The 24,242-nt window shown below is 41.4% G+C and overlaps 2 protein-coding genes across 8 annotated transcripts in view; one reads left to right on the top strand and one right to left on the bottom strand.

Annotated features, from left to right (window-relative positions):
- Positions 1–21,191, top strand: part of USP13 (ubiquitin specific peptidase 13) — a 127,329-nt gene extending 106,138 nt beyond the window's left edge. For 2 of the 3 annotated variants that reach the window (XM_034999463.1, XM_034999473.1), the window contains exons 20-21: positions 1,940–2,024; positions 3,905–6,472. In XM_034999463.1, coding sequence (XP_034855354.1) covers positions 1,940–2,024; positions 3,905–3,998 — 179 coding nt within the window. In that variant the 3' untranslated portion in view covers positions 3,999–6,472. Of the gene's footprint in view, positions 1–1,939; positions 2,025–3,904; positions 6,473–21,112 lie in introns of those variants that run through there. The other variant, XM_034999472.1, reaches the window with a different exon arrangement.
- The window catches only part of PEX5L (peroxisomal biogenesis factor 5 like), a 218,116-nt gene continuing 214,883 nt past the window's right edge, over positions 21,010–24,242 (bottom strand). For 4 of the 5 annotated variants that reach the window (XM_034999506.1, XM_034999492.1, XM_034999499.1 and 1 more), the window contains one exon: positions 21,108–21,312. In XM_034999506.1, the coding sequence (XP_034855397.1) occupies positions 21,108–21,312 (205 nt within the window). Of the gene's footprint in view, positions 21,313–24,242 lie in introns of all 5 variants that reach the window. The other variant, XM_034999482.1, reaches the window with a different exon arrangement.

Raw genomic sequence — 24,242 nt, forward strand, 5'->3', positions numbered from 1 at the left:
CTTCTCCTTCTCCTTCTCCTTCTCCTTCTCCTTCTCCTTCTCCTTCTTTTTTTTGAGAGAGAGGAGGGCAAGGGGCAGAGGGAGAGGGAGGGAGAGAATCTCACGCAGACTCCCTGCTGAGCGTTGAGCCTGACAGGCTCCATCACATGACCCTGAGATCATGACCTGAGCTGAGATCAAGAGTCAAATGCTTAACTGAGCCATCCAGGCGCCCCCACTCTTGCCATTTCTATTTAGCATTGTAACAGGACATTCTAGCCAAGGCAATTAGGCAAGAAAATGAAATAAAAGGCATCCAGGTTAGCAAAGAAGAAGTATAACTTACCTCTTTTTGCAGGTGATACAATTTTGTATATAGAAAATCCTAAGGAATCTACCAGAAACTATTAGAACTAATAAATGGGTTTAGCAAGATTGTAAGAAACAAGATCAATATACAAAATTCAGTTGCTTTTTTTTTTTTTTAAAGGTTTTATTTATTTGACAGAGAGCGCACAAGCAGAGGGAGGGAGAAAGAGGGAGAAGCAGGTTCCCTGCTGAGCAAGGAGCCTGATGGGGGACTCGATCCCAGGACTCTGGGGTCATGACCTGGGCTGAAGGCAGCCGCTTAACCGACTGAGACACCCAGGCGTCCCTCAGTTGTATTTCTGTGCATTAGCAATGAACATTCAGGAAATAAAGAAAATAATTCAATTTAATGCCATGAGTCTAGATGAGATCACCTGAAGAGAGAGAGAAAAAGTCAGGATGGAGAAGAGAAAGGTCTGCGGTCTGAGCTCCAGGTCACCAATGTTTAAAGGTCAAGGAGATGAGGAGGAGCCAAGGAGGCCTCTAGACAACCAAGAGACAGTTGTGTGCTCGGGGCAAATATTTGAGGAAGGAGGAGGTGATCAGCAGTGTGTGATGTGGTGGAGGGGGGAGTAGGGTGGGGACTCGCAGCTGAGTAAATGGATGAGCCTGGGTGAACAGCAAGAGAGAGAAGGAATGAGAGTGGGAGGGTTGAGGGAAAGGGTCTGTCCAGAAACAATACTTTGAAAAATGGAATAAAAATAGAGCATGAGAAAAATGAATATGCAAGCCCATGTTTTTCCTTGTTAGATTCCACAGACATATTATGAAAGTTTGTAAGCCCTTGCTCAGTTTCTATACCTGTCTCATGATAGCCTGTAACAGTTTGCCGAGTGGACTGGTACCCACTCTGTTGGTCCATGGAATCCACTCTGTGTTGTGTAGGTCTAGCCCGGGCCAGGCAAGCATAAGCTGAAATTCATTTGGAATGGGTATGTACAGAATACTCTGCTAGATGGTTTATTCTTCTTAGAGAATAAACATTGGTCTTGTACTCGAAGGCTATATATTTCCTTGTTCAGAAAGAATAAAGTCTGAATTTGGGTCCCATATAGTTTATTGTGAGCAAGTCAGAAACCACAAGAAGCCTATTCTGAAGCATTATCCCTTTCTATAAATGACTGCTGTCTTCCTTATAATCCTGACATTTGTATGGTATTTTAGTCTGAATTGCTCATTTAAGCTTTATACAACCTTGTGAAGTGGGTGGATTTTTCATCTCTGTGAAGAAACGGGCTCAGAGAGAGGAAACAGCTCCTCCATCCTCATGCTGCTTGAAAGTGATAGAGCCAGGACTGCCCCTTTAGACCCCCTGCCACCAGACTCGACTGGGGGGTTTTTAGTCCCCTTCCAGATAGGAATTAAATGTCAGCTGTACTTGGATAGTTTATGTCTGCATTATTATGAATTTGCAGGTTGAAGTTGGTGGGTGTGTGGGGGTGTGTGTTCTCAGCATAGCAAGGTAAATAGACTTTGTCTTTCAATGTAAACAGTTTCTGGGTTGCACCATTATTGCCTTTAAATTCTGATCAGAAGTGCTGTTGGTTTCTAGAAATGCTGCCTAGTAACAGAGTTGTTTCTTCTTTCATAGTGTATGAATTATTTGCGTTCATCAGTCACATGGGAACATCTACAATGAGTGGCCATTATGTTTGCCACATTAAAAAGGAAGGAAGGTGAGTCTTTTTTAGAAGATCAATGATGTCTGTGTTTTATTGAGCACCTACTGTGTGCCAGGCTCTCAGGTAGGTGTTGCACATATTGACCCATTTGGTACTCATGATGGTTTTGTAGGAATATACTCTCAAAGCCATTTTACACATCAAGACCCTGAGGCTCAGAGACGCTGAGTAGCGGGAACTTAGCCCGGAAGTAGTAATGTCAGAGCTGGTATTCAAAGCCACTCTCAACCATCATACCCAAGTGACTTCCCAAAATAAAGATGCATCCTGCAGTAGAATGTGTGTATGTTTGGGACCTCCACAGGGTTGCCAGTTTTAGCCCACAAAACAGGAAAACCAGGTGCCCTGTTAAATTTGAATTTCAGGTAAACAATGAATAACTTTTTAGTATAAACGTATCTTAAATGTTACATGCAATGTATTTATACTCAAAATTATTTCTCCCTTCCCTGCTATATAAATTTGACTGAGTATCCCGTGTTTTATCTGGCTTCCTTAAACGTCCACTATTTTGCCCTATTGTGGCCTTGCAGTAGGCTTCTTGGCTTTGTAAGTAGAGTCGCTAGGTGTGTGGTGAGCTGGGAGTGAGACACTGATGGGACATAAGGCTGCTCCTCTCTTCAGGACCTTCTCCTTGGGCTGGATCCCCGCAGAGCCCCCTGGTTCCTCTTCTGTGAGCTCCCCTCCCTGAGCAGCCCGAGGCTCAGCCTCCTACTTGAGGCCGTGCTCAGCCCCGTGGATACTGGAGAAACCTAGAACCTTGCTCTGTCCTGGTGGGATGTTGACCTCTCACACCGTGCCACACACTGCAGGAGACACCGGTTCCCACCAGGGACTTGGTTGTGCTCCCTTTTGGTGTGTCTTTTAGTGTCTTCTGAACTTGATTAATGAAATAGTTGAGCACAGGTGTTTGATTGATAGGAAATTCTTTGTATTATCAAGCATGATGCTCTTTTCAAAATACTTTTCTTAAGAAAAGTAGCTTGGGCGCCTGGGTGGCTCAGTTGGTTAAGCGACTGCCTTCGGCTCAGGTCATGATCCTGGAGTCCCGGGATCGAGTCCCGCATCGGGCTCCTTGCTCAGCTAGGAGTCTGCTTCTCCCTCTGACCCTCCCCACCTCATGCTTTCTCTCTCTCTCAAATAAATAAATAAAATCTTTAAAAAAAAAAAAAGAAAAGTAGCTTAATTATAATTCAAAAAGCAATAAAATTTATGGTAAGGAATTTGTAAAATGCAGAAACATAACAGAATATGTCATTTGGAAGCCTAAAGATAATCATTGTTTATGTTTCAACACATTTCTCTTATTATTTGCACTGGGAGAGAGGATCCGCGTGTATACATGTACATGCTACATATAAATGTACATATACCTTTACAACTTTTCTAAAGGCTTAAAGTATGCACACAGCACATACAATTTTTTAACCCTTTTCCTACATCATACTGTATTGTGATTATTTTCTCACTTTACCAAATATTCTTTGAAGATATTTTAATAGTTGTGTGATAGTTCACTTGCATGGCTCTTTACTTCTCATTTTGACCTAGTTTTATACCTCAGGCTGAAATAAACACTGTCGTACATGATTCTTTGACTTAATTTCTGAGGCCATCTATGGACTTCTACAAAAGGGGTTTTGAGACCAAAGGGTTTAAAATGTTTGGTGACTCCTTTCGTAACTACCTTTTGATTGAGCTCAAGAATAAAAAAGCAGTTGCAATTTCCCACTAGCAGTCTCTCTTTTTATGCAGCAGGCTTGAGTTTGGTTACCTTAAAACATCTTGATGAAGTATGGTACAGTAACTTGTTTTCTGCCAAGCTTCCTGGGACTGACTGAAATCCATCGAGTTCTTCTGTCTTTTGTTTTCAGGTGGGTGATCTACAATGACCACAGAGTGTGTGCCTCAGAAAGGCCCCCCAAGGACCTGGGCTACATGTACTTTTACCACAGGGTGCCACGCTGAGCCTCAGGCGCGCCAGTTGGCGAGAGGAAGCCACACGCCTTTTTAATTTGCCAAAAAAAAAAAAAAAGAGCAGAAGTTGGGACAGCCAGACATGAACGAATACATGGGGTATTTATAGTTTATTTAAAGAACATCATTTGACGCCTTCTGAAATAGAACTGGGAAGAAATTTCTATTAGTGATGATACACTACTGTAGATAGTTTTTCTTTTTATAAATGTTCAAGGAGAGGATGATTTAAAAAAAAAAGTATTTATATTGCTGGTGGGGGATCTGCCACTGTCACACCAAAAAATGGGAATGTGCCACCAGCCCTCTATTATGCTTTGGGGGCCAGTGGTGTGGCCTCACCACCCCCCCCAATAAACAAAAAGCCCATTTTTGTTTCATATCGAAAATCAGTAATGGGATGGGCTTTATTTGTGACACAATTTTTTCATTACACACAATTTCTGACGTAGCCATGTATAGAAGATTAGAGCATCTGCGATGAAAGGTATTTTTAATTTAATCGTATCGAAATTCATGATGTGATTGTGTGAATGCGTGAGGGTGAGATCGTTATCGTCAACCAGGAAATCTGTGCCGGGCTGGTTTTTAAAGGTTAAAGCAGTTGGTATTAAGCATAGCTGGGAAAAGCGAGTAACTATTTTAAAGAAACTATAACTCAGGAACAGTTTTAAAAATTGGCTCCCCACTTAGATTTTCACGCATAAAAAGGGCTGAGTTGTCCCTCTAAGTGCTGTCAAGAATTCACCGGGGTTTGGGACATTTGGTGGAATAAGGTCGATGCCCACAGCAGCACAATATTGTTCTTTGCCAAACAAAGGTAGATGAATTCTGTTTCTCAGCAGCCCTTCCCGCTAAGGCATAGCATGTATTTTTAGTTAAAATAGCTAATCTTACCATAACATGTAACAACTCCCTGGAATCACACAAAGTGCCCCAATTTGTCTGTAATTTTCTTGTGCCCACGCTCTTTGCCTGCCTCTGTTTCTACATTTTCCTGGGGCTAGAGTCTCCTCTCGGCCCTCTCTTGGCTAATCACCCCCTGACTTGCCTTCGCTGCTTATTTGCTGCGACCAGCAGTGCGATCTCGGGCACCTTAAGGGCCTCGGGTGCAAAGTAAATTTTTCTGACGTTATGAAAGACCATCATTTCCATTTTGGTATCTTAGTATTTTTGTTGCAACCTAGGATTAGATCAGAGTTTCAAATGTGATGAAAAAGTGCCACGAGCCTGGTTTATCATCTTCCTACAGCTCTGTACCGAATTCCAAGGTCTCTGGAGTTTCTATTTCAGATTGTCCAGTCAAATGAAGAAGGATCTATTGCAATCTGCTTACCAGGCATTTGGTTGGTAGAAAGAATCTTTCTAGAAACTGTAGGAAAATTAAGTAGAACCAGCTGGGTAAAATGCCACATGGACGGTGGATTATGACATGGTGAGTTGTGAAGAGTCAGGATTCCGGTTATGATCAGGGCTCCTCTCCCGGGAGTTCAGCTCCCCGTGTGTGTGAGGGACGCCGTGCCCCAGGCCCAGAGCCCGGAGACTTGGGTGCTGCCCCTAGCTGGGCAAGTCCCTCATCCTCCCTGTGCCTCACTTTCCTTATCTGCACAATGATACCTGCTCTCTCTTGCCAACTGTGCTTTGAGGATATGGTGCGATTTGATACAATGACTCGTGAAAGAGTAGCAGGTGGGGTGCCATGTGGGTCCTAGGAAAGTGTGCTCCCTCCTTCTCTCCTCTGATGCTTTCTTCAATTTGGGAACAAATGCAGTTGGCATAAGGAGGGAGCTCATGATGCAGTAATTCTGTCTCTACTCGGTTGTACCCACCGGTGTCCTCTTATAATGTTGCTTCGGATATCCTAAAGCAGCTCCACTCTGTCACATGAGTCTCAGACTCCTGTAGAAATCCCCACGCTAAGCAGCCTTAAAAAATCGAGCCTCCTGAGGGCTGAGTGTCATGGAATAATGACGTCAAACACACACCCAAAATGACTTCTTTTCAACGCTATTACAAAGCGAAGGCCTTCTTCAGGGGTGGGGGGGTGGATATTGGGGATTTGGAGTGAAATGTGGACAAAGATAGCATGTGTATTTTGAACAAAATAAAAATTTTGTAATAAAACTTTGCAAAATGGTGTAAAATCAGTATGAGACTATAGGCTATACATTATTTAATTTTGTTAAGTAGAAAAATAAACTTAGCCCTTCCGATGCCTAACATATTGTAAGAAAGTATACTGTGGCTGCCTTTTTTTCCTGCCTCACAAAACAAAGGGCTATTTCTACAAGGCAAAGTTTTGTATATGTGCTATTCTTCATTTCAGATTGAGAGTTGGGGAAAAACTGGAGCAAATAATGGGTTTCTTTCTTGCTTGAAAGTGTATTTATATGTATACCTTAATATATACAAGGCAGGTTTCCCTGGAATAAAAGTCTGGAACATACGGCTTCATTTTACACACATATGTTGATGAGATTACTTGTGACTGGAAACTGGAATAACGTGTGGATTTTGTCAACTGATTATCAGCCTGTGAGGAGTCCTCTGTGTGAGGTGTGGTGGTATAATTGTGAAATTCTCACTGTGCGTGGCTCTACGTGTGAAAGAGTGCATTTTTTTTTTCTGTAAATATCTTTTGATACCCATTTGTGTAGAATCCCAATGAATGTGTCTTTGGAAAATGTATCAAAGTTTTTATTTTGTCAGTTGATCTAAGTGCCCATATAACTAATCAGAAATCCAGTTTGGTTCAGATTGGGATTTTTTTTTTTTTTTTTAAGGGGAAAAAGCATGCAGAAAGGACTATCGGAAGAATCGTGTTTTAATGCCACTTTACATCAACATTGCTTCGTGTTTTGAATTGACTTGGCTATTTTCTTTCAACTATAAGAGAATGTGCCTGCCATTGTTCCACGCTCACTTTGGGCTCTAAGAAGCCTACCACAAGCTTGAGCCTGTGACCCCCAACATCGTTTATCCCCACGACCTGAACTGGCCAGAGCCTCACTTGTCCCACGGAGAGCACCTGGGTTGGGGCCCGACTTCACCCCAGTGCCCCGGGCCCCTTACCTCTCTGGGCCTTTTCTTTACAATTAGTGCGTTAGGCTGGATAAGCTCAGAAGTCCCTTCCTGCCCTAACATTCGATTCTATTTTTATTTTCCTGTGGTTACTCCTGGGCCAGACATGTGGGATGTGAGGGATCCTAGAGAGGTTAGTTGTAATGTGTTGGTTTGTTGCAGTTCACACGCCCCAGCTTATAAGCTGCATCTTTTTTTTTTTTTTTTTTAAGATTTTATTTATTTGACAGAGAGAGACACAGCTAGAGAGGGAACACAAGCCGGGGGAGTGGGAGAGGGAGAAGCAGGCTCCCCGCGGAGCAGGAAGCCCAATGCAGGGCTTGATCCCAGGACCCCTGGGATCATGACCTGAGCAGAAGGCAGACGCTTAATGACTGAGCCACCCAGGTGCCCTAAGCTGCATCATTTTTAAAAGTGTCCCCACCTTAACCTCTCTGCGCACATTCTTGGGTAATTATATTACTTTCCCCCCATTCTTGAAACTCTTCACCTCTCAGTCCATGAGATACCTTGTTTCCATCCCCTTCAAAAATGAAAAATCTACGTAAAACACCTCCCGTGATGAAAAACCTCAGACCCACTTTCAGCTAAATCTGTAACATTTATAGAATATTTTCTTACTCTAATTCAGTTATAGCTAGGATCCCCAAATGAGTGCGGAGAAAGTTACCTATCATAGAAAGGATGTCTTTTCCTCTTGTAGGCGTCACTGTTGCTAAATCACATCATCTATGTAGTGCTGGGGAGGTGGCAGGTGACGAGCAGGACTAGGGAATAGGATCAGATGAAATGTGATTCCACCCTTTACCGAGGTCAGAAATCTAGGTTACAGAGTAAGAGTCTGTACTCTTAAGTTGGCGTATAAGATCACCTACCCAGTGCTGTGAAGATTCCCTACTTCTGTAAATCGTCTTGAAAGAGTTTTTTTTTTTTTAATTCTTTGGTCTGTGCTATTTAGTGCAGTTGTCAGTAGCCACATATTGCTCATGACCTCTTGAAATTGGGCTTGTCCAAATCGAGATTGTGCTGGTCACGTAAAATACACACCAGATTTTGAAGGGTTGGTACCAAAAAGAGGGAATGTGAAATATTTCATCCATATTTTATATTGACTACATGCTGAAATGACAATATTTTAGATAAATAAGGCATTATTAGAATTTCACTTACTCCTTTTTATCTTTTTTTTAATATGGCTTCCCGAAAACGTAACCCACATGGCTTGCATTACACCTGTATGGGACAGCGCTGCTCCAGACGCTAGATGGCGCGGGGTAGGCCGTGAGGTGCCACGTGTGGCAGGTCCTTCTCCCAGGCATCCAGATAGAAGCAACACACATATTTTCGCTGGAGTCGGGAGCGCTGTGAGGCACAGAATGCCTCCCAGAAGACAGAAGATTTTTCTGTGTAAAACCAATTTGTATAAGACTCCAATTAAAAAACAAAAGCAAATGAGCCCCCAAACCCTGTCCCTTCAGCTTTGCTTAGAAGCTGCTAACTTTGCACTTATTTTTCTGGCATCTTCCACGTGCCAAGGATGCTGGCAACATGAGGGTGCTGGGCATATTTGCTTTACTTTAGGCAACATTCTCTTGTGGTCTCCCCTCCCCAGGTATTCTTTGGTCTGTTCTGAGCCGGGTGTGTGGACATACGGTATAGATCTTGCTGCTCCTATCGGCCTTGGCAGAGGCTGAGCTTGTCGCCTGCGCGCACCTGCCCAGCAGGTTTTGATGTTGGCTCCTGAAAGAGTTTGTATTTATTTTATTTTGCACTAGTCATAGTTGTTGTTAAAATATCTCAACTGTTTTGGGAGAGCATTGCCTGTGATGGAAAGAGAGATGGATGATTTATTGCTTCAGTTGTTTTAAAATTAAAAGCTATTCTCACAATCTGAGGTCCCTTTATGGCTCTTTTTTCTTTTGCAAGATGCCACGTAAACGGATTCTGCCCTTTGCAGGTTCTCATCCATCAGTGGAACAGGTAACTTGAGACAGAGACTAATTTTATTTTGTTTTTAGGGTTTCTTTGTGCGGGCACCAGAGCCACCTCATTCCCATCGGTAGTGGAATGTCAGCAATGGTACAAGATGTTACTTCTGTGGGGGATGGAGGGACCACGGTGGGGAAGAGTCTGATGTCTTTTAGACTTTCTCTACTGGATGTCAAGTTGAACACTGGAGTCGATTGGGACCCTTCTGTGGTGCCGTGACTCTCAGTTTGCTGATAGCTTCCCTAACGCAGGTGCAAGAACACCCAATGCTGGTTGCACCAAGGGATTTCAGCATTTCTGTGGCACTGTGTTTGTAGGGTGTGTGAGTTTCCTATTGCTGCTGTAACAAATGACCATAAACTCAGTGGCTCAAAAGAGCACATTTATTAGGTGAGAAGTCTGAAAATGGGTCTTACAGAGTTAAAACGTTGGTGTTGGCAAGGAAGCTCCATGTCAGAATCCATTCCTTGCCTTTTCCAGCTTCTGGGGCTATTCTCATTCTTTGGTTTGCGGTCTCCGAACAACATGGGCATTACTTAGTGTCTGCTTCCACTGTCCTAGGCCTCTGACTGGCTCTCCTGCTCCCTCTTATAAGGATCCTTTTGATCACATTAGGCCCACCCAGGTAGTCCGGAATAATCTTCCCATTTCAGGATCCTTAAATTAATCATATCTGTAATGTTCTTTTTTGCCATGTAAGGTTACATAGTCTCAGGTTTTGGGGATTAGGGTGTGGACGTCCTGGAGGAGGCATTATTTTGCCTCCATATATGGTATGCTTCTTATTACTTAAAACATGTCCATTCAATACTTAAAATTTTTTAAAGAATCAACCTATATATTTTTAAAAATCCAAGTAAAATGACCAGCATCAGCCTTGTGCCATAATGTTTTGGTGAGAAGAGAAGGAAATGATGGGGATGGGGGATTTCCTGTGACTCAAGAATTAGAAAGTTTTTAGGATGATGTTTGTGAGCCAGCTGCTGCTCACATTCACTGGCTGTGCCCCATTGTGCCCAAGGGAAGTGTTTACCAGTGTGTGTATGCACTGTTTGAACCTAAGGTCCTGCTTCTCTAATGTGGTCAGTGACAAACCATTTGTAGTGGGGAAATTTAATAGGAAACTGAGTTATTCTCATCCTCATGCAACCAAGTATTTAAAAATTTACTAGGAAGTCTTCGGTGAGGTGGGGCAGAGTGATAAAATGGCAAGAGTGGAGGCATAGAGACTTGCCTTCAGATCCTGTTTCAAGCCTAGACTAGCTATGTGACTTTGTTAAGCACTTAATATCCTGAAACAGAGTCTTGGCATCTGTGCAGTGGGCATGATAAAACATGAGAGGAGTTACGTAAAACATCTAACAGTCTGGTGGCACAGGATATTTTTACTGTGCCAGTTTATGTCACTATTTTAACCCCATAGCACTTTGACCCTTTGTTTCAGTCCAGAAAAAAATTTTTTTTAAAGAATCAGAATTATACCAACATCAATGACTTTTTTTTCCAAAGCATTTTTCTAGAGATAATTTCATTAAGCCAATTTATTTTGTTAATCTATATAGCATGGCTCCATCATTCAGTAAATACTAAACATCTATGTGCTGGGCATTGTTTTTCTTAGAATGTATCAGTAAACAAAGTAGACATGACTCTTTGCCCTTGTGGTGTTTATTTTCTAGCAGGGAGAGCCAGACACTAAACAAGAAATAAGTAGCTTATATAATATGTTAAAAGGTATTATTATGTGCTATGGAAAAAAAGGAACAGCAGAAGGGGGGTGGGAGGTGCAAATTGTGGTACTAAATAGGGTACTCTTTGAAGGCATCATTTGGAGGTGAGATTTGAACCAAGACTTGAAAGAGGTGGAGGAGTCATCTAAATGGATATTTGGGGGAAAGATATGCTTGGCATAGGGACTCACTGGAGCAGAGAATCCAGGGTGGGAGAGCATATCCATTATGTCAGAGAAGCAGCAAGGGGACCAGTGTGGTTTGAAAGAAGGGAACGAGGGGCAGAATAGTGAGAAAGGAGTTTGGAGAGAGGCCAGATTGCCTGAGCCAGGAGGCCATTGGAAGGACTTGAATCTAGAGTTCCCTCAGAAGTCATTACAGGGTCTTGAGCACAGCAATGATCTGATCTGACCAAAGTTCCAGGAAGATGGTTTTTGTCTAGATTAGATGATAGGATGGCAAGGATAAAAGTAGGGACTACTGTGGTAAGCAAGGTTGGATAGGATGATGGCTCACATGGATGGGGTGGTAACAGCGGAGGTAGCAAGGAGGGTCAGGTTCTGGATACATGTGAAAGTAAAGCCAGTAGGATTTCCTGATGGGCAGGATGTGGCATGTGAGGGCATGAGAATAGCAAAGCAAGACCTCAGAGTTTTTGCTCTGAGCAACTGAAGAATGTAGTTGCAATCAACAGAGATAAGAAAGGTGATGGGAAAAGATGATCACAAGTCCAGTTGGGGACGTGTGGAGTTTAAAATGCCTCTTAGACCTCCATGGTTGATGTTGAGTGGGAAGCTGGATATACAACTCTGGATTTTGAGAGGGAAGTCTGGACTGAAGATACAAAATTGGGAGTTGTTAGTAGCTAGATGGCATTTAAACCAGGGACTGGGTCTAATCACCAATGGAGAGAGACAAGAAATAGAATTGGTCCAGGGACTGAGTATCTCAATATTAGAAGTCAAGGAGAAGATGAGCCACCAAAGGAGACAGAGGAGTGAACACCAAGGTGGGCAAAAAACAAGAGAACAGTTCCTGGAAGTGGAAGCCAAGTGAAGAAGGTGTCTTAAAGAGGCAAAAGTTATCAACTGTCCAATAACTGTGATAGGTTAAGTCAGATAGTTGACCGCAAGTTTGATCAACTTGGAGGCATTGGGTGATCTCCATGGGGACAGTTTGGGAGGACAGGAATTGCAGAAGATGAATGCCAACAATTCTCTGGGGAATTTTGCTACAAAGAGAAGCAAAGAAGTGGTGTGGGTGGGATCAAGAAAGGGTTTTGTTTTTAATATGAGAAATAACATGGTCAAATAGGAGGTGCAAGACTAAGGATGTAGGACGGAAAGGTAAGAATCTCTGTCTGCTCGCCCTTGAGCAGGAAGAGGTGATGGATTCTGGTGCCCAGTGGGAGCTGACTTTAGGCAGGGGCTGGGGAGCCTGTCTGGGGACGGAGGAAGGCAGAGCAGGAGCGCAGCCGTGGCTGTGAGGAGATGGAGTGCTGAGAGTCAGAGGGTTCTGTCCTACCTGCTTTAATTTGCTCAGGGAAGTAAGAAGTGAGATCCTCAGCTTGGAGGGAGCATGGGTGGGGGAGATGGGAGGTTGGAAGAAAGAGGAGAACATGTGAAATAGTGATCTAGTTGAACTCTCTCTAGGCTTTTACATTTTCCTTTCTATTTTAATGAAATTAGTTTAATTGGGATCAGTTCTGTAAATTTTATGAGAAAGTCTGAGTCATCAGCTTCTGGTCCTCATCAGATTTTCCCTATTATAACTTTTGCTGTTGCAGATTCCCTTTTGCAGCCATTGTTTCCACCAGGTCCCCCTTTACCAGGTCAAATTTTGCAAATTTAAATTTTGTCGAGATTTTGTTCTTTTGTCATTTTAAAAAATCAATTTAGCAAATACTACTATGAGCACTCTTAGCCATCGTCTTGGTAATTTCTCTTAAGCCTACTTTTTCCTGGGCTAGTTTTTGTAGTTTTTTAGTAGTAGATGTGATCTTTAGTGAGTTTTTAGTCTGTAAGACATTAATTGTTTTCACCTGGCACAGTTTTTGCTATTATGTTCATCATTTGCTGTAATATTAATTATGGACCGGATACATTATTGGTAGGGGAAAAGCAGAGGACCTGAGTGTGCCTCGGGATTAAAATGGCATAGTAGAAACAATGGCCTAGAGATCTGCTACCTGGTAGGTTTCAGTAAATGTTAGCTTCCTTTCTTTTTCCCTCTCAAGGAACTTGGGCTGAAAGGCTTTACTGCCTGGTCTCCACCCTTCTAAGCCCAAGCAGAGGGCCTGCTGAGAATCAAATGGTTTAGTTTCATAGAGTAAAACACTAAAATTAACCGTCAGTTCCCAAAGTGCTGATTCATTAAGATGATTACCAGGCAGCATTATTTATTATGAGGTACAAGTAAGGAAAAAAATGCACAAGTCCAGGGGTGCCTGGGTGGCTCAGTTGGTTAAGCGACTGCCTTCGGCTCAGGTCATGATCCTGGAGTCCCGGGATCGAGTCCCACATCGGGCTCCCTGCTCAGCGGGGAGTCTGCTTCTCCCTCTGACCCTCCTCCCTCTCATGCTCTCTGTCTCTCATTCTCTCTCTCTCAAATAAATAAAAATAAAATCTTTAAAAAAAAAATGCACAAGTCCTTGGGAGCCCGAAAGTACTGGACAGGTAAGGCATTACCGGAAGGAGCCTTATAAAGAAATGTAAAGAACACTTCAAACTTCGGGCTTTTATGTATACACATAGAGTTAAGCAGCTGTTTGAGGAAATTAATATGATTCTCATTTAAAAAGGGGTAAGAGACATAAAAAAGGTTTGAGTTATGCAAGGGGCAGGGAGAGGAGACACAATTCACCACTGGGTAGAATATCAGTGAAGTGGGAAGGAAAGATGTACAGCTTGATTTTTAGAGAGGAGAAAATGAACTTCCACCAAGGTTCAGGGCTGACTTCTACCAAGAGGGGGCAGTGAAGAGGGAGAAGGAGGTGCTCGGTCTCCCTGTGTAACTCTCTTCACCCAAGCCTGTTCCCTGTATCATCAGTCCCACCACTCAAAGCCTTCCTTAGTAAACATTTTGGAAACAGAAACTTCTGTCTCAATGGCATCCCTCCTCTGCTTGGGGGCAAATCTACACTTTATGTGTTCTGGGAAGGCCACCGGCAATCTCCCGCTTCGCCAGGGCATCTCTTTAAAGTCTGCCCAGCTCACAGCCCCCGCCACCCTGGACTCCTTTCTCCTTGAACACACACCAAGCTCCTTCCTGCCTTGGCGTCTTGTGCTAGCTGTTGGCTCTGCCAAGAACGCTTGTTCCTAACTCCACTTGGTTGGTTTCTTGTTCAAAGCTCAGCCCAAACATCACCTAGGAGAAAACTTTCCTGACCATCTATAGATAAAGGAGCCACCAGTCTTTTTTTTTTTTTTAAAGATTTTGTTTTTTTTTTTATTTGACACAGAGAGAGAACGTGAGAGAGGGAACACAAGCAGGGGCAGAGTGAGAGGGAGAAGCAGGCCTCCCGCGGAGCAGGGAGCCCGATGTGGGGCTCGATCCCAGGACCCCAGGATCATGACCTGAGCTGAAGGCAGACGCTTAACGACTGAGCCACCCAGGCGCCCCGCCACCAGTCTTTTTCATAAAACCTTATTTGCCTTGTTCTTCTAGCACTTTTTGGCACGTGACATTCTTATTTGTTAAAGTATTTGTTGATCCCTCACAGAAATCTAAGCTTTCAAGGGCAAGTCTGATTTGATTTACTTACCACTGACCTGCATCAGAACAGTACCTGTACATAGTAGAATCTCAAATATTTATTGACTGATTAAAAAAAAAAAGAAAGAAAAGAAAAAAAAAAACCCCAGACCCTAAAACTGAAATATATTTTAATACTTTTATTCTAAAAAAAAAATCACAAAATCCAATTTCAGGTTAAATAATATTTTACTCTTAAAAAATTAACAAAGGAGGAAGGTTTTAAAGTTTGGTCTTATACCTAAAAATGCATTCTTAATTTCCAGATAACTCATGCAAAAATCATATGTGGTGATACTCAATAAAAGACCTTTTTTTTTTTTTAACCAGTAGTACAAATTGGACTATACTTGATTTGAAGCAGTTCTGATCCCCAAATCCCATTTCTAAAGATTTCTCAAAAGGCCTTGAGGCCACAGACAAAGTTTATTTGAAAACATAGTTTAAAATTGCACAAATATAAATACAATTTAGTAATGTGAAAAAGGGAAGCATGCTTCCAATAATAGTACAAAAATACTACCTTAATCTTGGTACTTTGCAAATTATAAGCCAAAGGATTAAGTTAAACACATCAATATGATAAGAGGTTGTTTTTATGGTAGTAGTTTTATTTCAAAGAGCAATGCAGGGAAATACTAAGATGAAGCCTTAATATCCAACAGAGTTGTGCTATGATACATAATATTTCACTAAATACACAGATACATTATCACGTAGTATGCCCGTAACTTTTACAACCCCACCCCATTGCCATTAATTGACTATAGGTCACTTAATTTGGGTCGGTTTTAATTTAAAAACTCAATGTAAACATTTAAAGTTAAATTTTGTGTTTGTTATCTATTTCAGCTTAAAAATGGAATCCCAAGATTTTAAACATTGAGCAGAAAGAAGCATCACAGAAGAATTTGTCTCAATATCTTTAGGTTAGACTAGATATGCAATATTCATAGATATACAAAATATATAGAAACGTCTTTTCTAAATAGTTAATAAATGCTTGTTACGGTTTGTAAAAAGTTTATTAAATTAATCAGGCTTTTTTTCCAACCAATGTAAACAAACCTGGGCAATGAAAGTTGAAGAGGGTTTGAGTGAGGTGATATGGGGGAAATTGAAAGGACATCAGTAAAAATTTAGGTTTGCTTTTTTTCCTTTAGCTACTGGCAACATTTTCAATCATGAACATTTCTCACATTGCACAATTCTTTTACGGTATCTAGGCAAATTTTTTACATCTCTCAGTGAAAATGCCAAACTACCTAGTTGAGTGTGTATGTATATCTCTTACCATTTTATTTTATTTTTTTTTTGGTCATACCACTTCCCCTCTCCAAGAAATTCGAATTAAAAAAAAAGACACACTTTATTGTTGAGCAATGAATGGACTGCTGTTCCTTTTTTCATCTTAATACTGTTTTGAGTGCAGGTTTCTGAAAGTGTCTCAATGAGTCTGGCTGGATTTTGTTACCACACTCTGCTCATTTCGAGTTGGTTTTCTCTGGCAGAGCAGGTCCTGAGAAAACAGTTGTCTCCAGAGTGCATTATTTTGGGATTTCTGCAGAGGTTGCCAGTAGTGGAAACCTTATTCAAGGCTATTTTACCACGTGAGAGTTTGTTAAACCTCACACTTTAATTTTCTGGGTTTTTCCTCTTAACTGTTGAATGCCTCCTCACGAGTCTTTGCTGCATGTTTGAGGATTTCTGTCTTTGAGCTTATAGGTCTGTGTTTGGGGGTATATGGGACGGTGACAAAGCTGTATAACAGAAGATCGCCCCCCAACTTTGTCTTACTGAGTTTTGCTCCCTTCGTTTCTGTCTTCTTGCCCGTATTTTTTTTCATAAAGCAAGGGTTACAGAAAAAAGCAGTGAGAGGACTTCCAAGGTGGTTCTGAGTGACCATGAAATCACCTCACCATCCCTGAATTTCAGTGTTTTTAGACATAGCTCACTGATCTATCATACAAATAGGGCCCTGTTGAGGACAACGGTGTGACACCCCACACACTCACTATGTAACGTTTGTGGAAATCAAGTCCCCATGTCCACTTTGCCTTATGAATGGTTTTCATGTGCCTGACATGACCCCAGCCTCCCCACCTTTTTTAGAATGTCAGTATCCCTAACTTATTCCTGGATTTTAGAAAATATTTGAAGTGCACTATTCAGAATTTAGAACCCAAAACTGTCTGGAGGCAGTCAACACAATTTTGTTTAGTAGCATTCAGACACAAGGACTTTGCTAGAGTTTTGGATCTGTTGTGCCTCTACTGTTTTTTTTACAACTCGTTTAGATGCCTAAGTTTAGTTTGTCTGGATTCACTTGGCACTGGCTGCAACACTGCGTACGCCAGACATGTGAATATCTGTAAAGTTCAGTGTGATAGCATTAAAACAGTCTCGAGGATAAGATAGTAAAAGCAAATAGCGTGACTTTAACACAAAGTTCATGAAAATGCTTCCTTGTTCAGAAGCAAGGAAAAGTAAGCTAACCTATGAGACTTCATCATGCACTGGGTAAATTTACATTCAGTAAAGTTTATCTTGCATGCTTTGGTTAATATTTGAGTAGGCAAATTTGTAAGTCCTAATGCATGCGTTACTTCGTACCTGAGGTTATATGTTTTATTTTTTAAAAATTGCCTTTTTACAAACCTTATGCCAGAGTTCATCTATGAACACTCTTTAAAAAAATATATGTATCTACTTCTTAATTCAAAACAGTTTAATTTCAACCAGTTCTATAAATACTGAGATGACAGGGAAACTGTGCAATAAAACCTGGAAAGGGAATGAATTTGAAACTATTTTACAAAGTTGAAATCATGTGTGTGCATGTTTAGTAATTTCTAAAATATGGGGCCTCAAAAAGATGGCACACGAATTAAGCCTTCAGAATACCCTGTTTCTAGAATGCTTTTAGAGTCATTTCAAGGTATAAAACAACAGCAACAACTAACTTAAAGTGCAGTCCAGGCTTGTGGAACTGATTCGGGGCAAATGAGGAAGGGACACAAAATGACCATCTTGTTTTCTCTCTATTCCCAAAGAACTCATGGATAAAGGTTATGGGACAGAGTTTAGGAGCTCCTGTTATATGTGGGACTAGCTATAATTGGGTTCAAGTCTTGCTTGTATACCAAGAATATGTTAGAAAGATTTATCTAGTTTGAGTATCTAGACATGGACCCAAGATTCAACAGAATAGTTCTCTTTACAGTAAAGAAGAGTGGCATAAAACTCTGAAAGTGAGTGTGTCCTGGACATTCCAACCTGGTTAAGTATCACTAATTGGCCATTCTAGTTGAAATGCAGATTGGCTGAGAAAGCAGAGCTCCTAGTTTTTGGTTAAAGTTTCCTGGTGGACAAGATCTGCCTTTCTTTCCAGGAGTCATGGGAAATGATCTTCAGAGAAAGCAAAGGGAATGATGACTCAGTGTGATTGACCCAGTACGGGGATGCTTTACTCCTTCTTCTCTTCCTTATCCCTCTACGTCCTCCCCACTGTTAAGGTACAGCAGCACATGGAAATAGCCCACTAGACATAGCTATAACATATTTTGAAATCCAGCAATGAGCACTGGCTTTCTCTGAATTTTCATCCAATCTACCAGGGAAATCAGTTCTTGAAAGATACATCTAAGCAACTGAATGGCCATTCTAGTAAAAGAGTAGCATCCTCTAAGACATCTTAGGCTTGCTTACTTAGTAATACAAGAAAAAAGAAACTCAAAGCCTTCCCAAGGTGCCTCAGAAAGGAATCCAGGACACCTTGCCCTTTGAAATGGAAAAAAGTAATTTAAATGTCAATTTCACACCACCAGGGTAAAATACCCCAAACAGTTCTGCCTTAAAAGAATGTGTGTATACTTTAAAAATGTATACAATAAAGACTGTTCTATAATCTTACTAATTTTTGGGGTGCTCTGATTTCTATAAACTTTCACTTGTTTTTTAGTAACTGTTTTTACTTAATTTTATTTAAAAATATTGTTGATGTTGAAAAATGGGCAATAGCTCTGCACTTCCTGACAGGCAACCGACTATGAAAATCTTGGTTCTGATGGACACTAGATATACTGAAGAAAGTCCTACTGAATGTTCTGCAAATTATCAAATTATGGGAATGGAAAATTGTCTACTCTCCCCTGAAGTCACTTTGTATTCTGACAGCAAAATAAAACTTGGTCTGCTAAATTTTCCACCATCTTATCAATAATCAAATTAAATCAAAGTATCCTAAGAAAAGAAAGCTAAGAAAACAGCCTGTTGTTACTACTGCACATTCAGTTACTGTTGAAAGTATAGAACAGCATCATAAACAGAAACCTGTAAAGTTTGCTTTGAATCCTGTGTTCGGAGACTCCTAATGGACTATGATGGATGCCAATCAGCTCGCCAGCCAGTGAATGCACAGACCTTGGGAGGATGAACATGCAAAGAATGGATGCTCTTCTATCGGGGATATCTAAGCAGGCAGCTGCCATGAACTTGGAGGCTGCCCCCCAGAGTCCTTCCTAGACTGAATTCTAGGATTCTAAAATTCTAAAGAATATTCTTGAAAATATGGTTGAACTTTGCTTCTGAGACTGGAGGGAAGTAGGCAAGGCTGGGTTGTCACTATTGCCCAGTGGTAGATGCCTTATGTGTCTCTGCCTCCTGCTGTCCAGCGGGGGCATCACTTTGCCAAGTGAGCGTCGACAATGAAGACGAAAGCTTGGGACACCATTGGACCCTCAACTCTTTGTCCTTATAAACTTTATAAATTCTTTGTCCTTGTAAGCTTTATAAAAACTGTTGTTATAACGTACTAAACTTCAAGGACCTGTGGTTTTGTGTTTCCTCGAGGCCCCTTCTTACCCGAGGGACTTCCAAGGTAACAGAGGAGAGGATTTCTACCTGCACATTTCCCCCCCCAGGCGAAGCTAACTCCCCAGTCAATTAAACCGTCTTGACTCAAATGCTGTTTGCTTGGTAACTATCATCATGAGAGTAATCAGCTACTACTAACCAAAGACCAAAGGAAAATTTGGGATCAGATTGCTTTGGGCAAGTTTCTGGAGGAAGGAAGGAGAAAAGACAAAGAAGAATGGGACCACTTACTAGGACCAATTGTTAGAATTGGACATTGGTGATACTATGTTTTGGTTAGCATTTTGCAAACAATTTTTCTAATTCTTTAAAAAATGATGTCATTCCAAATAATCACCAAGCCCCAACAGGCACAACACACCGTGAAGAAATGAGCAGAATGTAATCAATTAAATAAAAACACTACCACCAAGAGAAAATTCCTGATACTTGATAAATATTCAAAATGAGAGCCAAAGGGGCATGCATCTTTCATATTAAACCTCTGACATTCAGTGAGAGAAAATATTGATCTTCTGTCACTTAGAATGCAAAAGGGTGAACAGTGCAGATTATTATGGAACTAAGAAAACACTTAATTTTTAGGGAAAAAATGTATCACTCTTATGAAATACTATTTAAAATATTAATGGTTTATAAGGAATATATTGGTGTGCAGGGCAGTTAGAAAGCAAGTAAAATATGGCATTTAAGCAAGTTAATGTTAACTCTATAGAAATCACATTATCATCAAAATTCCTCCCTGCAGAGAATGCATGACAGGATGGTACGTTTCCTCTTGCTTAAGTTCATACAGTCCCAGAAAGCATGTAAGATCTGTGTTTGACATATTTACACCCTATGTCATACCTGCTTTGAGAAAAACTCCTTCAAAACTCTACACTATGAAAAACTATTTTCAGGAATTTTTATTTGGTCCATGGATCTAGCAAGGCCAAGTTCTCAAGTCTTTTACCCCTAAGTTAAAAATCGGAGCAACAAAACAAAACTCCAGCAAGGCATAAATAAGATATTAAAGTGCATATATACAGTCCCAGAAAAGTTTTGATTGGGAACAGCAAAAATTTCTAGTGCAAAAACTGCTTTTGCCAGCAAAGCTCCCTCCTGCTTTCCCTCTCTGGAATTGAAGGGCTACGGTAAAAGTTAAAATTGGAACAGGTTTAAGCAATGACTCTCTTTAGTCAAGAGTTAATATACGTGCATGCACCTTGGCCCAAACTATGTTGTAAAAGGGGGGAGTTGCAGGGGATAGTTCAGAAACAGTCAGAATTCCCTGATCAGAGGCAGTGCTTTCTTTCTCCACGTGTCCCACGAGCAAGGTCCTTATATGCGTATCAGCTGCCAGTGGGGACAAAAACCCCCAAAGGACATGTTTTGAGTATGCGTGCAGCTCGTGAAGAGTATTCACACACAGTTATTTCATCTTGGTTTGTCCTTGTGTCTCTCAGTTCTTCTTTCGAGCCCAACCTTGACTCTATATACAATATTTTGTGCTTTTGAATCTGAACAGAGCCTGGGCATTGTCTGTAGGAATTCCCTGTGTTATCTCACCATGGCCTTTTGGACATCTGGTTTGTCCTTTTCTTTTTGGAATTCATAATAAAATAGTTTTGCGTTTCTCAGTATAATTACACAGACAAGGATTTATTATTTTTAATTGTTTTCTTTTCCTTCAAGGATCCAAGTTGAAAGCTCGTAGGAGGACATCCAGGTCACCGAGATTAGCCGCCTGGAAGAGTTCCGGTTGGTCCATCAGAGAGAGTGCGATTCTGAGGGCGGCCCAGATGTTCCCGGAGATCGCAGGATGAGGGACTTGCTGTTGATTCCTGCTCTTTCTTTGCAAACTGAGGGCAGTGAGAAAATTGCTGACTGCTTCTCTAAGAGGGTAGAAAAACAGACATTTAAAAATGCAACAAATTTCAGAGTTAGCAACTTAAAAATAAAACGAAAACGGATTAATTTCTCTTAGTCGTGAAAGCTAAATCACCCCTCTATGGTGCTTTAGATCATCAGGTGAACAACCTTCTGAGTCTCTCATTATTCTTTTGTGAAAAAAATCATTGTTCAGTATAGTGAAATCAGAAAGAAAAAGGAAAGCAAATTTTATTTTAGGACTGTCTTGTGGGATAGAAAGAGTAACAGCCCAAACCATTGCTAACTTATTAATGCATCTGCTTTTTTCCACCTTCAGAGATTTTAAAGACTTAATCCTTTTGCAAATGTGGTTTATATAATAAAGGTTGAAGAAGAAGCATCTGGCCCTACTCAGAAACAAAGTGGTTTAAGGGACGCCTGGTGGCTCAGTCAGTTAAATGTCTGCCTTTGGCTCAGGTCATGATCCCGGGATCCTGGGATGGAGCCCTGCATCGGGCTCCCTGCTCGGTGGGGAGTCTGTTTCTCCCTCTGCCTGCCGCTTCCCTTTCTTGTGCTCTCTCTCTCTCTGACAAATAAATAAAATCTAAAAAAAAAAAAAGAAAATAAATAATTTGAGAGAAAATTAAAAAAAAGAAACAAAGTAGTTTAACTTTTCGCATTGGTGATAGAAATATGAGAGGTTGCTGGGACTGAGTTGATGTGTTACCAGAGCATCTGGGCTTGAATCCTAATCATTTAGCCTGAGACGAATTTCTTTTCTTTTCAACCTCAGTTTCCCCACTGTGTAACAGGGAGAATAGAAGTCATTTTAAAACCTTGTTGTGTGAGGTGCAGTTGGATCAATTTATGTGAAAGCTCTTACTAGGTTAGATCAATAGTTCTCCAAGTGCAGTCTGGGGAACTCCGGGGGTCAGTGAGGTCAAAATCATTTCTACAATAATCCCCAGATGTTATTTTACCTTACTCTCATTTTCTCACAAATGTACAATGGAATTTTCCAGTGATTACACAATGTGTGAAATCCCAATAGGTTGAATGCGGAGGCACATATGAGGATCTGTCTCTATTAAGCAAGATATTTAAAAGATCGTCAAAAATGATAAAACAATACCACTCTTCTCACTAAGCACGTTTTTGTTTTGAGGAATCATTATTTTTCATAAAATAGATGATGTTACCATGTGGTTAATTCTTATGTTTAAATGAATCTTTTAAACTTTTCTCAGTTTAACATCTAAGAGGGTAAATATTGGTAGAACCCACATAAAAGCCCCTGGAGGTCCTCAACAATTGTTAAAAGTGTAAGGGGATCCTGAGAACACGAAGTCTGTGACCTGCTGAGTCAGATGCTGTCCACAGGCCTTCCCGCTCCTCCCGGCCCCAGCTTGCTCGTGGGTCCCCAGGGGCTGCTGGATCTGCCCTCAGGACCCCTGGCACCAGAAGCACGTGTTCTGTATCTGACAAACTGGGCTTTGCTGAGAGTAATGACACTGCTTTCATTTGTATCTGCTTCACTCTTCTTAAAAGCTTCTCACACATTCGATCCCACGTACTCTTGCGAGGAGGTCATTAGTAAGCAACTGGTAAGAAGATTTCAGGTGAGGCTGGACTTCTGAGTCCACTGCACATAGTCCAGGCATTTGTTCATCTGTAGGGTTAGACCCACCGGGAAATAAAGGGCAATCGGGGAATGGTGGCACTGTGCATGGCGACCTGGCTGATTGATGGAAGGGAGTGAGGTTTTAATTGTCCTCTCTTCTGGATGGTTAGTAATCAAGCGAGAGAAGAGGGTTTATAAAGAGATGCACGTGTGGAGTTTACTTTGGAGGCCCTTTCTGGCTTCCTTGTCACAGGGTGGCAGCTTAAATGACAATGACTCCCTTTCCTCTCGTCATCCTAGGCCTGTAAGAACTCCGAGGGGAGGAAGATCCTGGAATCCCCACAGGCACAGGCTGCTCCGAGCTCCCAAGTATGTGGCAGTGGTCTCTGAGGGACATGGAGAGCAACAGAGTGGTCTAACTAGCTAGCCCTGCCAAGCAATGTGAGGTTTTTCCCATGAAGTGAGTCTAAATCTGTTCTCCACCTTGGGAACACAGAGTCCTTTTGGGGAACTCAGAAGATTTTGCATGTAGATGTTTTCAAATGTTTCACACATAGGTGTATGAATAAGCTGTTTGTGTATGTCTTAATAACGTGCATTCATGTAAAAGCATTCCTCATTTTATAGTATCTTTCCCTCATATTAATACTAACAAATTACCACCAAAGGGGATGTGATCTATGTTTTCATTAAAAAGAGGTCCTCATTTTTTTAAATTTACTTTTTATTTTTTAAAGATTTATTTATTCATTTGAGAGAGAGAGAAAGCCAGGGGTGGGGGGCAGGGGCAGAGAGAGGGAGGGAGGGAGAGTCTTAAGCAGACTCCACACTGAGCGAGGAGCCCTACTCGAGGCTCAATCTCAGGACCCTGAGATCATGACCCGAGCCGAAACCAAGAGTCAGATGCTTAACCAACTACGCCACTCAGGCGCCCCATGAGGTCCTCACTTTTGAAAAGGTTAAGATTCTTTGGTCTAAATTCTACTCTGGAGCTTCTACTGACAGAAGGGTAGCATCTTCTGCTACACCCAGGTTTCACGCCAACAATTTCCTCTCCTTATTTGAATTGTATACAATACTGGGGAAGGGCTTGCCTTTGACTTTTTATATAAAATGTGCAATGACAAACAACCAGGGTTATAGCTACATACACAGACATCTGCGGTTCTTGAGGGAGACGTCCCAAGACCCTGCTGGATATGAAAGCATATGAGCCAGCATGGCTTTTTCCTGAGTCACATCTCTACTGAGGGCTATTATTTCCTAACTACCCACTTACACCTCAAGTTAAACTTTTTTTTTTTTTAAAGATTTTATTTATTTATTTGAGAG

The sequence above is a fragment of the Mirounga leonina genome, unplaced genomic scaffold (genome assembly GCF_011800145.1).
Source record: "Mirounga leonina isolate KUSES-001 unplaced genomic scaffold, KU_Mleo_1.0 Mir_115, whole genome shotgun sequence".
Taxonomy (NCBI): domain Eukaryota; kingdom Metazoa; phylum Chordata; class Mammalia; order Carnivora; family Phocidae; genus Mirounga; species Mirounga leonina.